This window comes from Microtus ochrogaster, unplaced genomic scaffold (assembly GCF_000317375.1).
Source record: "Microtus ochrogaster isolate Prairie Vole_2 unplaced genomic scaffold, MicOch1.0 UNK108, whole genome shotgun sequence".
Classification (NCBI taxonomy): Eukaryota; Metazoa; Chordata; class Mammalia; order Rodentia; family Cricetidae; genus Microtus; species Microtus ochrogaster.
Window position 1 is genome coordinate 325,755 of NW_004949206.1, and position 14,059 is coordinate 339,813.

Here is a 14,059-nt window from a genome sequence, read left to right on the forward strand (position 1 = left end):
TCTCTCTGTGTGTGTGTGTGTGTGTGTGTGTGGTGTGCATGCACGTGTGTGAAGGTCAGCAGTCAACGTTGGGTGTCTTCCTCAATCACTCACCATCTTATTCTTTGAAGCAGAGCCTCTTCCTGCACCAGAAATTCAGCAACTGAGCTAGGCTGTCTGGCCAACAGACCTCTGGACCCTCCTATCTCTGCCTCCCTGATGCTGGGATTATAGTGCTATGGTCATCGGTGCCAGGGATCTGAACCCAGGTCCTAGTGCTTGTATAACAAACACTTAAACAATTGAGCCATCTCTCCAGCCATAGGTGTGCTGATGGAGAGAATTTACCATGTCTCAGGTTCCCACCTCAGAATGGTAGGAGTCACATAAGACTGGTCACTAAACCGCACTAAAGGCTGGGCACATATAGTTCAGTTGGCAGAGTGAGAACAAAGCCCTAGGTTCCACATGCAGCACTGTATAAACCAAGTGTGTTAAACATGCCAGCACTCAAGAAGTGCAGACAAATGATCAAGAGTTCAACTCATCCTTTGATACATACCAAGTTCAAGGCCAGCCTGGAATATTGTAATGTTACTAATTATCAACTGGGTGCCTAGAAGGCAAGCCTCTGGGCATAGCTGTGAGGGTTTGTCTAGATTAAGGTTAGCCTCCAAGTATGTCTGGGATTGGAGAGATGGCTCAGAGGTTAAGAGCACTAGCTGCTCTTCCAGAGGTCCTTAGTTCAATTCCCAACAACCATCTATAACAGATCTGGTACCCTCTTGTGGTCTTCAGGCAGAACATTGTACAGATAATAAATAAATTATAAATAAGTAATAATAATAAAAACACCAAAATTGGTTTTGGGTTTTTTGTTTGGTTTTAGTTTTTCAAGACAGGGTTTCACTGTTTAGTTCTGGCTGTCCTAGAACTCACAGAAATCCACCTGCCTCTCCCTCCCGAGTGCTGGGACTAAAGGCATGCACCACCACTGCCTGGCAAATAAATAAATCTTTTTTAAAAAAAAAAGTTTATTTGTGAGGAATTTCTGAATTAAACTAATATAGGAAGACTTATCTAATTGTGGATAGGACCACTCCCTGAGCAAGAGATTCTGAACTACATAAAGTGGAGAAGGTAGGACAGCGAGATGACTTGGCAGATAAAGGTACCTTCTGTCAAGCCTGATGACCTGGTTTTGATACCAGGAATCCATGTGGTGAGTGGAGAGAACTGATTCTGACCACAACTTATCCTCTGACATCTGCGCATGCTCCCTGCTGTAAACTCCCCTCCACCCAAATGTAAATAAATAGGCAGGCAGACATATGCAATTAAAGAAAAGAGAGAGAGCTGGGCACTGGGCATCGCCCTCTGCTCCTGACTTTGGCTGTCATGTGATTGGCTGCTTCGAGTTCTTGCTGCCCTGACTCCCTGCACCCACAATGATGATGGACTGTAGCCCGTAAATGAGGCAAATGCGCACCCCTTAAGTTGATCTTGTTGAGTATTTTATCACAGTAAATGGAAAGCAAAGTGAATAGACACTTGAGACTCTGCCTCAAAAGGGGTGAGGGGTGGGGAGGGAGTGAACAAGATGGCTTGGTGTAAAGACACTTTCCACCAAGCCTGTTGATCTGAATCTGATACCCAGGTCTCCCACGGGAGGAGAGAACTGGCTCCTACAATTGTCCTGACACTCACACTCGAAGACTAAAGAATCTGACACACTGTAACAGTACCCTCTCGGCTAGCCATGTGCCCACCGCTGCTGAGCATTTGACAGAGCGTTCGATAACTTGCTCAGTGCTCAGTACAACCCTCTAAAGTACACAGTGACAGGACCCCTACTTTACAAACCAGGAAACAGGCACAGAGTGCAGAGGAAGCGGCCTGCCCCACACAGATGCACACAGAAGGAGAGGGTTCAGCCACAGCCAGGGTTTGGAGGTCACAGAGCTCCGGGTCTGAGCCAGCTTCTCTGGACTCCCATCCCAGAGTCCCAGCACCGCAGCTTTTAGGAAACAGAACACCCCTGAGTCTCAGTCTCCTCGCTGAGAAATGAAGACAAGGCTGTGGCTCTATAAGGTTCTGGTGAGGTTTCAAAGAAGTGAAGCACAGATCCTGTGATGGTTACCACACAGACCAACTTCGAGGCTCGGAGCCAGGAGGCTAAGAACTTGTACTTTTTGTTTGTTTGGGTTTTTGTTGTTATTGTTGTTTTTGTTTTTCGAGACAGGGTTTCTCTACATAGCCCTGGTTGTCCTGGAACTAGCTCTGTAGACCAGACTAGCATAGAACTCATGGATACCCGCCTGCCTCTGCCTCCCGGGGGCTGGAACTAAAGGCGTGCGCATCACCGCCCAGCGATTTATTTTATTTTTAATTGGGGATTCGCAGGTATGTGCACATGAGTACTGGTGCCCCTGAAAGCCAGAAGAGGACATCAGATCCCTTCTGCACTGTAGTTACGGTCAGTCATGAGCCACCTGGCAAGGCTTCTGGGACCTGAACTCTGGTCTTCTGAAAGAGCAGCAAGTGCTTTTAACTGCTGAGTTGTCTTTCCAATCCTGGGCTAGACAGGAGCTGTTTATGTACAGGGATGGCCCCGAAGCTCTACAACTCTTTCCCCAAGCCCAGGATCTGCCTAATAGACAAGGATGTGATGGTTAGGTGGCAGCAGATAGCCGTGGACAGGACACGTGAAAACCACGTCCAGCACACAGCATCCTTCACATGCCTCACACTGAGGGTGCCCCAGCCTGAGTCACTTTCCCTTCTCGGGCCTCCAGCTTGCTGCTTTGACAAACAGGAGCCATAATAATACCTTCCCTGTGGCACAATTGCAAGGACTCAAGGAGGTAATAAGGCAGGCAAACTGCTGAACACAGGCATTTGCAGAGTCTGCAGCAATAAATGGGGCCGTGGGTCCAGACTGTTGAATCCTCAGGGAGGAGCTGCCGGCTTAGCTCAGAGTTCTCAGAAAGGGGCTGGAACACAACTGTCCAGTGTGGGTAGCACCACCCCAATACAGCAGCAGACATGGGCTATGAGGGGGACATCCACTAAACTTTCATAATAAGAGGAAGTGAGAGTGTTGCGGGAGGGGGAGGAGTAAGGTTCACATTGATCATATGCGATATTTTGGTCACATTTGCTTAAATACTAAGTTCACCTGTTTTTGGATTTTACTGCTGGGAATACAACCAAACTGAAATACCAAAGGGCCCTACTGGTAGATTCTAGGCAAGCACTCTACCACCAAGCCCCACTCAGAACCTCTAACTGAAGGAGTCTAGGCAGCCACTTTACCACTGAACTACACCACTAGGCCCCTGGCTAATAAAGCCTAGACAAGTGCTCTAACACTGGCCCACCTTACCCCACCCAATAGCCAATCCCTTGGTGGATTCTATGCAGGTATTTTACTACTGAACCTTGCCCTTAAGCCCTGGGGGGGAGGGATCTAGGCAGGTGCTCTGCGCTGACGCACACTCCCAGACCCTGGCAAGAAAGTCCTCTACTTCTGAGCCACACCCCAGCCCTTATCTGTCCCTTCTTGTTTGTTTTAATGTATCTATTAGAAAAAAGAAATTCTATATAGTATTTATATTATGTTTCTGTTGGGCAGTGCTGGGTGCTTAGGGAGGAAAGATTCTGGATACTTGTGATACTAATAAGAAGAAAACAGTAATAAGTAGACCAGTACATGCAGCACCTGCTAGCCTACTAAGTGCTTTACTTTTATTAATGCAGACTTTCCCAATCTTGTGAATAAGATATTATATATGGGGGGCTGGAGAGATGGCTCAGAGGTTAAGAGCACTGGCTGTTCTTCCAGAGGTCCTGAGTTCAATTCCCAGCAACCACACGGTGGCTCACAACCATCTGTAATAGGGTCTGACTCTTCTGGTGTGTGGGTATACATGCAAAGCATTTATACATAAAATATAAATTAAAAAATTTTAAAAGGGCATTATCACGATCCTCCTTTTGTAATAATGGAAATGAAACTGGGAAAGTTAAAATATGCAGACAGTCCATGGCCACACTGCTCTCAGTGGCAGACAAAAAGTGTCTTGTTTTATGGTTTATGTCTCAAGGCAAAATTCTATACCATTTCAAATACCACAAAGGAAGATGAGAATGAGTCCCACAAGTGCCAGACCAACTGAAGGTTCACCTTCTGCACACCTGAATACCCAGTGGGCTGGAAGTTGGTAGTTTTGCTGCTTTGTTCCGGACCTAAATTTTAATCCAGTTGCTACAGTGTGTTGTTAACTGTGTGACTCTGGGCAAGACACTGTGCATCTCTGAGCCAGTGCTTTCTCTTGCGGGGGTGGGGAGAGGGACGATAATAGTAGCTCTTTAGCAGGGTTATTTGAGCACCACATGAATGGCCACTACAGTAACAGTCAAGTGAGCCTTCACAAGCTAGCTCCGTGACACACTAACCTCCTTTGGCTTACAGCACACCCATCAGGTTTAACCCAACATCTGACCCTTCCTCCTGTGTCCTGTGAAGCACTTCTCCAGCTCCCTCATTCATTAACCCTTTGTGAGAGTTGGTTTTACCATCTGAGAGTCACAACAAGGGACTGTTTAGTTCAGGGTGGCCTCTGGGAGCATCTGTGGAGAAACGGCTTGTTTCTTTAATTGAGGTGGCAAGATGTGCCCACTGTGGATGGTCCCATTCCCTGGACTTGGGGGTCCTGGACTGTATGAGAGAAAATGGGGAGAACTAGTATGCAAGCAAGCACCAATGCATGCATGCATTTCTCTCAGCTCTTGACTATGGATGCAATGTGACAAGCTATCTGAAGTGACTGCCTGATTGCCCCCCAACAATCCACTGTAACCTGCTCCAAGTGTGGGAGAGCAGACCCTGAGGGCATGGAAGCAGAATTGGCCCTGCCTCTTGCTCATCACTGCAAGGGGTGACTTAGCCAGGAGCAGTGATGGTGAGGATGGGGGAGAGCTGGCAGACTGGCCAACCCTGCAACTACCCGAGCCAAGAACCAGGGTTATGAGTTGGTCCACCCCAACATCCACCCCATCCATGATCTGTGGGAGTACATGGAGGGGCCAGTCCTGCAGACCCAAAGCTGCAGAATCTCCACAACACATGGCAACAACAGGATATCCTAGAGGAGTCCCAGTGAGGGCCCAGCATAGATAGTATAGCAAAAGCTAGAGACCTCCAACCCCACCAATGACTCTTTACAATGAACATTTGCAAGTAAAAATACATGGACTAAAGGGTTACTGTGTCACACACAGCTCCCATGATAGGATTTTTCCTTTTGTCCATTTTTTTTCTTTTCTCTTTTCTTTTTTTCCTCTGAAATTTTATTTTATTCGGGTGGAGGGAGTTGCAGGGGCAGTGGATAAGAAGGAATGGGGAGATGAACGGGATCCAAATGCATGATGTGAAAGACACAAAGAATAAATAAAAAGAGCAGGGCTCTGGTGACGCACGCCTGTAATTCTGGCACTTGGGAGGCAGAAGCAGGTGGATCTCTGTGAGTTCGAGGCTAGCCTGTTCTACAGAGCTAGTTCCAGGACAGCTAGTTAAACAGAGAAATCCTGTCTCAAAAAAAAATAGATAAATAGTTTTCTTAAAAAGATGGAAAAGACCCTTTTTCCTTTAAGTTATTTTTTGGCAGAATATTTATCATAACAACAGAAATGAAATTAGAACACTTTTTTTTTTTTTTTGGTTTTTCGAGACAGGGTTTCTCTGTGGTTTTGGAGCCTATCCTGGAACTAGCTCTTGTAGACCAGGCTGGTTTCGAACTCACAGAGATCTGCCTGCATCTGCCTCCCGAGTGCTGGGATTAAAGGCGTGTGCCACCACCACCTAGCTTAGAACACATTTTGACTGTCTTTTTTTTTTAGATTTTTTTTTTTTTCCTTTTGAGACAAGGTCTTGCTATGTAGCCCAGGCCCATCTGGAGCATGGATCTTGCCTTGGAGATCCTGCCTCCAGAATGCTGGGATTGTAGAAGTGGGCCACCATGCCTGGCTTCAAATGTTTTTGGTTTGATTTTTCTTATGCTTGTTTAAATGTCATTCTATTGTATGCTATTTCCTTTGAGAAAGAGCCTCTTGCTAGAGGCTAGGTTGACCAGCAAGCCCCAGAAAAGCATTTCTGCCATGTCTGACTTTTGGTATTTTTTTGGGTGTCGGGTCCCTAGAAATTGGAGTTATAGACAGTTGGGAGCTGCTATGCAGGTGTTGGGAACTGAACCCAGGTCATCTGAAAGAGTAGTCAGGGCTCTTAACCACTGAGCTATTTCTTCAGCCTCCCTATCTAGTTCTTTATGCAAATTCTGGGAATTGAACTCAGGTCCTTGTATTTGCAAAGAAAGCACTTTATGAACTTAGTCATTTGTTGTGTTTCTTCCTTTTCTCTTCGGTGACTCTGGTCCACACACGCACTGATGCTCATCACATAGACTTTTCCAGCCAGGCTGCTGACTCCAGTCTCCCAGAGCACGTCTCTAACAGGTCAGAACAAGAGGAGGAAAGGACAACGAGCAGACCAGACCTAACTGAGAATGGTTTCTTTACTTTGTAAAGTATCAAGAAGAGTGATTTCCTGGTATCTCAAGTGGCATGAAACTCAGCCAGATCTTTTGATACAAACCTTTTATTACATCTACTTGGGAAGCTGAGGCAGAAGGGTTGCAAGTTCAAGGCCAACCTGGGAAACTCAGTGAGACTGTATAAAAATAAAAAGAAAGCCGAGGGTACAGCTAAGGGATCGAATGCCTTCCTAGCACACATGCGGCCCTGGATTCAATCTATTAGGGGAAAAGCCTAGGTGTGGCTGTTCATACCTGTGACCTCAGTACTGAGGCTGCTTGCTGAGGCAGGAGAACTGCTGTGAACTGAAGGCTAGCCTGAGCTGCATCTCATAGCCTTGTTGCAAAAGCCAAACCTTTAAGCTAGATATGGGGAGTCGTGCTATATAATCCAGCCACGTTAGAGACAGAGACAAAGGGGTCTTGTCTGGGCTGATGAAATGGCTCACTGGGTAAAGGTGCTTGCTGTCCAATCTGATGGCCTGAGCTCCACCCTGGAACTCTCACGGTAGGAAGAGAAGAGAAAATTAGCTGCTGTGAGTTATCTGCTGACTTCAACCAATGCGACCATGGCAGGCATGTGTGTGCACCCCTCCACAATCATAACTAAGTATAATACAACACAAATAAAATTTAAAGAGACTGTACAGACTTCCTGTTTAAAAACAAAGTCCAACCTTGGCTACATAGCAAGTTAGAAGTCAGCCTAGGCTACGTGAGACCCTTTCTCAAAAACCCAAACCAAAACACACAGAAAGAAGAGATAGAGGTGGAGGAAGGAGGAGGAGAAAAGAAGGAAGGGAGAGAAAGAGGGAAGAAGGGGGTGAACGGAAGAACAAAGCAGAGGACAAGAAATTCAAACGCCGACGTCCACCAAGGATACTCAGCTAGATGGCGGCCACACTCGGGGGGAGAATGGATGTTTTCACTAGAAGTGGCAACACTGACCGCGTGCTCCACAAAGCCAGAAATAATTACCCCTCTGCATGCTGTTAGCCCTTCAGAGAATGCCGCTTCTCCCATCACTGGCATTATTTCTTAGCAAGCATTCTAAAGCTGACACGTTCACAACTGAGCCAGTGATATCCCTCCTTAATAATGAGAGAAATAAGAGAAAATAAAGGAATTTAAACAAAATGCCCTGTTCTTCCTTCTCATGAACAGATCCCCCATTGTCAAGTGGCTCTGACCAAAACTTCCTCATCACGTGGGATTTCTCACCTGAGGTGATTTTTTTTTTAATCCCTCAGGGGAAGGTAGATAATGTATGGAGACAATTTACAATTTTGGTTGTCACAACTGTTGGGGGTGGGCGAGACTAGACAGGGAATAGAGAAGCAGATCAACATCCTACAATGCTCAGCTCAGCCCCCGCCACACAGCATCCTCAGTCCCAAAATGTCACCAGGGTGGAGGTTCAGAAGCCCCGCCTCCAAGACACCCCTCACCCGTCTCTCCATCTCAGATCCCACAGTTGCTCCATCAGCAACGCCTTCCCACGGGGAACTTTGGAATATACTATGAATTCAAACCACGGCTCCCACAGTCTCCCTTTCCACCCTCCCCTGAGCCATTTCTCAACATAGCAGCAAGAGCCATCCTGCTAGAACTTAAGCCAACTCCTGTGGCTTCTCTACTCCAGAGATTCCGATGGCTCCCATCTCTGGGCAAAAGCTGGATCTTCTGTGGGATACATATGAGCCTGTGATGTCAAGAGCTTATTATCTCTCTGACCATGCATTGCTCCCTCCCTACTGTCTGCCAGTCACACTGATCTCCCGCTGGCGGCCAACACAGATTCATGGTCACCTCAGAGGCTTTGCAGCCCCTATTTCCACAGCCCATACATCCATGCGTCTCCAACCTCACTTTCTCAGGCCACCAACCAATGTCAACTGCTGTATGAAACAAACGCCTCCCATCCTTCTCAATTAACTCACATGCATAACCCTGATATGGCCCCTCTCTCCATTTCTGCTTTCTCTCTATTGTTCCCATTAGACTTTCTCCTTTCAGATCAGAAGATATTTAAAGTCAGAGATTTGTATGTGGTTTCTGTCCCTTATTGCTCTTGATTCAACAAGGAGAACCTGGGGATCATGAAGATGGCTGACGGACAACCTACATTCAATTCCATGAACTTACATGGTGGAAGGAGAAAAATGACCCCCACAGGCTCTCCTCTGACTCTACCTACACACCAAAACACACATTCAAACCATACAAAATTGAAAGGTACAGAATTTGCTACACAGTTTAAAGTCAATTTAAAAAGATGGATGGATGAACACACAGATAAATGAGTGATTGAGTGAATGAATGAATGAAATATATTTCAAGGAGGGTTCCGGTGCAAACTCCCATATACGGCTCTGTACTTCAGCCCTGGTGAGGCCGAAGAGTGGACATTAGTGACATATCCCGTAGGGTGGGGGTACCAGAGAAGAGGAGGGACATGGGATGACAGTGAGCAGAGGTGACTATGACATCTGATTGACTCCATAACCAGATCTAAAGAAAGTGTCTGTTACTCAAATGGGGCCAGTAGGGGTCAGTTCTGAACACCAGATCTTCTGTGATAGCTTGCTGGAAGCCAGAGGTCAGATCTTTAGGGAGCAGTCTCCCTGCTTTGAAACGCTGGTGACTGACTTTGGTTTCCAGTATGAAACATTCCACGGACTCTTCTTCAAAGCCCACCCATTCTTCACTTGAGGCGAGTGATTTGACAAGACAGAGGAGTCAGGGGCAATAGAAAAAATAAGACAGACAGAAAGTTAAAGTGTAAAAACTTCAGCTCTTGGTGGTAAAGGAGGAACTTCGGGGTTGCTGGTCCATCCTCAGTGCCACAGATGAGGGTGAGAAGGCTCAGAAAGGTGGAAGGACAGGGGTCACATGGTAAAGCACCCCGAGTCTTGCTTCACAGCCTCTATATGCATGACAGATATACAGGAAATTTGCATGAAAGAATTACTAACATGGAGGATGGGATAGAGAAGGAGCGAAGAGAAAGATAGCAGGTCTCCTGGACAAGAAGGGTCCGGAAGGAGATAGGTTTGAACCTGAAAGCAGCACCCAAAAACAGAAAATACTTGGAGGGGGAGTGGAGAAACAAGGGGTCAGAGAAGAGGAAGCATCCCAGGAGTCCGCTAGAAAGGCATGAGGCTGTGGAGATGGAGCAGAACTGTCCAAATAAGAACTAGAAAGACCAGGATGTGAGCTTGGGAGAAGTTCTGATGGGGAAAGGTGCTAACCGGTGCAGATGAAGAGAAGACGGCCTCCAGCAGGGAGAGAGAGCAAGAGACACCAGAGGAGGTCAGAAGGCATAGCTTTGTTTCAATTCTGGAAGCCAACAGGAGAGGAAAGATGTGAGGAGGGGACGAGAATTGGCAGGGCAGGTGAGATGGCCTGTGTGTGAAGCTGCTTGCTGCTGAGTGGAACAGCCTGGACCCACACAGTGGGAGGAGATTATCAACTCCTTCAAGTTGCCTTTGCCTTCCACATTCACACTGGAACTAGCACTCACTAGATAGATACATAGATAGATGGATACGTAGATAGATGGATAGATAGATAGATAGATAAATAGATAGATAGATAGATAGATAGATAGATAGATAGATAGATAGATAGATAGATAGATAGAGATACATAGCTAGATAGATACATAGCTAGATGGATACATAGATAGATGGATACATAGATAGATGGATACATAGATAGATGGATACATAGATAGACGGATACATAGATAGATACATAGATAGATACATAGACAGACAGGATAAAAAAAAATTTAAGGAGGCCAAAGAAATGGTTCAGCAGTAAAGAGTACTCCCTGCTCTCCCAAAAGACCAGAGTCCAGTTCCCAGCACCCATATCGCACAGCTTAACAAGGTTTTAATAACTAACTCCAGGGGATCAGAGACTCTGTTCAAGCTTGCATGGGTATTTGAACACATGCACGTATTTAAAACACTGACACACAGAAATACGTGTACAGTAATTTCACACGGCTCACAACCATCTGTAACTCCAGTTCCAGAGGACCCAGCACCCTCTTTCCGACCCCAAAGGTTACGGAGCATGCCCGTGGTACATAGTCGAATCTATAGGCGACGCATCCATCCACATCATCCAATAAAATAAGAGAAGCACAGAAGAAGGGTTGGGAGGTAGGGCAGAGGAACGCGTGGAATCACAGAGGCTCCAGCAGGGAAGCACACCCCTGGAGACCTTGAGATGGAGACTCAGAACACATTAGCCGTCAATTTGCTGGAGGCACAGGCTTCAGTGGAGGTGGCCAGCCAGGGCCTTCCTGCACCCTACCTTCCAGGCAGCATATCCGCCAGAGGCCTGAGTGTGTAAGGCCCCCAGGGTCCTTCTTCTCCGAGGAGCCGCTGCCCCCACGGTGGGGTGGTCCATCATCACCTGCGGTGAGGTTGGTGGTGTTGCAGATGAGAGCCCGTGTGTAGAGCCAGTAGTCAGTGCTGATGGCGATGGTCATGAGTCCAAAGGCTGCAAACGCGCCTACGGTGGTCAGCAATACCTGAACGCCCTTTTCGCACCACAAACCCCTCTCTTCATTCCAACGTTTCAATGACTCCAGTTTGACCACAGGCAGCCGGGGGGCCGTGGGCCACCACCGGGGCAGCGGAGGTGGGGCCGTGCCGGCGGCTGGGGGGGTCACAACACAGGCAGAAGTGGGGGGCCTCGAGGGGCCAGAGGGGATGGAGGCAGCAAGCAGGTGGCTGCGGAGGCGGAGGTCAGAGTGAAGCCATGGTCTCCAGCTGGTGGAGGCAAGAGAGAGAGTTCTGTTGAAATGGTCTCTTTTTGCTCAAAACTGCTCTCCTGTTAATTGTTAATGTCTTTTTTTCTAACTTTCTTTCTTTTTGTTTTTGTGTGAGTTTTTTTTCTTTTCTTTTCTGATTTTTTTAGACAGGATTTCTCTGTGTAGCTTTGGACCCTGTCCTAACACTTACTCTGTAGACCAGGTTGGCCTTGAACTCACAGAGATCTGCCTGCCTGTCTGCCTCTGCCTCCCTGGGTGCTAGGATTAAAGGCCTGCGCTACCATCACCCGACCTTTCCTGCTCATTTCTACTGAAAGATTGTACTTTATCAGCCCATATACTCAGAGGTCATGACCCAGCCCCCTTGATCCCTCTCCTGTGATCCCCAATGCCCTCTTACGAACCCAAACCTTGATTCAAAGTCCACTGTTAGCTCCTCCTAAGGAGGTCCCTGCGTCTCTCACTGCTTAATTCCCCTGACCCCCATTACCAGCCTTTCCACATACAGTAACACACATAAACACACACACACACACACACACACGCACACACACAGGCTCTAGGGCACTGCTGAGGAAAAGCCTGTTCATACTTCTCCAATTTTGCCTCTGGCTTCTCTCCAATTTAGAAACCACACTCTCAGATGCAGATGTACCCGGTAGGTGTTGGCCTAACCTGCATAAAGCCCTGGGTTTGATAGCAACCACAACATCAACAGGACAGGGTGGCATATGCCTGTAATCCCAGCACTCAGAAGGTAGAGGCAGGAGGATCAGCTCAAGGATGTCCTTGGCTACACTGCAAGTTGGAGGCCAGCCTGGGCTACTTCTAAAGAAAAACAAGCAAAAATTGCCCATTAATTCCATGGTTTGGTTTTGTTTTTCCCCTCCTTGACAGAATGCCTCCCTCCCTGTTTTTGTCACTCAATGACACCTTGCATGTCTCCTATAATTTATTCAGAAAAAAATGAATCCCTCAGTCTCTCCTTAGCTTAAAACAAGCCTCACTTAAAACAAGTGACCCTCACTATTCACAGATGTACAGTATCTGCTCAGTGGCACTGAGGCTTCCTCGGTTTCCTCTCTATAGGCCCTTGCGTCTTAGGACTGGCTTTACCACCTTGGATACATCTTCGAAGTAACAGAAGATTAAATAAAAATTCTGATACTGGACTCCTACCTGAGAAATCCCAAATTAATGGGTCTGAAATGTGGTCAAGCACCTAGGGCTGTTCAAAAGCTCCCTGGGGAATTCCCAGATCCCCTAGGTTTGCAAGACTACACCCCAATCCCTACCACTGGGACTCTCCCAGCCCCTCCTGTCCCTGGTGGGTCATTCATCCATCTCCCTTCCAACCCCAGAGGCCTGCTATGTTTTGGACTCAAAACTCCACCTCTGTCTTGCTTTCCAGTGTTTGGAACCTTGTCTCCGTTCTCCCTACAACTCACACAAACTCATCTTTCCCGTCGCTTTCTCCTCCATTAAGAAAAATTTGCTCTGTGAGCTTCACAAGGTTTCCTACTCACAACCTTTGCTTTCTCCAGACCCCAATTCCCTCCCATTCAGAAATGTTCTAATATCAAAACTGTCCCAAAATATAATCGCCTTCCCCTGTTCTGCCCAGCAAGCCTTGGCTCTTGCCTTCAGCAGAGACATCTGGCTACAGCTTCAGTAGGCTACCAATTCTAGATCTTCCCAGGTGACTCTGAACCCCACACTCGAACAGATTAGAACTTGTCGTCCCCGACTTTTGTTTTAACATCGTAGAGAATCCTCTTCCCTTTTACCTATTTCCTCCACACACCACAGCTTTCAGCATCTGTCTCACAGAGGAAAATCCCCTCCTCAGGCCCCGCAGATTCTCTGGAACACCCCAGTCTTTCCTCGTAACAGTCTCACCTGTGCAGAAACTTGGCCCCATCATCTCCAAAAACACACACACACACAAAAGAAAGCAAGCTACGAAACTCCAACTCCCAGTTCCAGACAGTTTGCTCCCTGTCCATTCATTTCTCCCTTCTATGAGATCCCCACCGCTGTGCCTCTTCCTGGCTGTGTTGCCCTCACCTGTTTCAACCTCTTCCCCTGACTTCTTTCCCAAATCCCAGTGAAGAAGGAGTCTGGAAGCCCCGAGGATGAGAGGCACCAACTAGAAACCCCAGGTCCCAGTACAGGGTGACCTTGGCCTCCCAGTTTCCTCTCTGGCGCTCCACCACCCCCACCAGCTGGCCCTGGACTGGGTCTGCTCCCAGGAGGGGCTGTAGAGAAAGGTTGTCTATGGGGGGTGTCTCCATGGCAACGGGCCTAGTCCCCACACGTGTGTTCCTGCCTACACACACACACACACACACACACACACACACACACACACACAACATCACACACGGCCCCTTCCTGGGCCCATTCCCAGCTTTCCCGTTTTTTCCAGGTTGGTCCCTAACCCAGACGGAGTTTCCCTCTTCCTGCCTCTGGACATGCCTGTGCCCCTCACCACTACCACAGCAGCCTCCTCCACTGTCTTAACAAATTGCTGCTTCCACGGACATGAGCTCTAACCCCAACATGTACCTTATTCCCAAACCTCGTGGGCCCTACAACCAGGATAAGGGGAAAGGGACTAGGAGGGACTTTCTCCATCCATAAAGATTTTAAGAGCTTTTCATTTTTGTCAATTTGAGAGACAATCTGTTTGGCTTTGGGG

General features: G+C 47.5%; 1 protein-coding gene across 1 annotated transcript in view; it reads right to left on the reverse strand.

The window, feature by feature from the left end:
• Cacng8 (calcium voltage-gated channel auxiliary subunit gamma 8) overlaps positions 1 to 13,652 on the reverse strand; it is a 26,305-nt gene extending 12,653 nt beyond the window's left edge. The window contains exons 1-2 of the mRNA XM_026778137.1: positions 13,531 to 13,652; positions 10,896 to 11,356 (exon numbers count right to left, since the gene is read on the reverse strand). Of these exons, the coding sequence (XP_026633938.1) occupies positions 10,896 to 11,356; positions 13,531 to 13,652 (583 nt within the window). The remainder of the gene's footprint in view (positions 1 to 10,895; positions 11,357 to 13,530) is intronic.
• Positions 13,653 to 14,059: the final 407 nt, after the last annotated feature.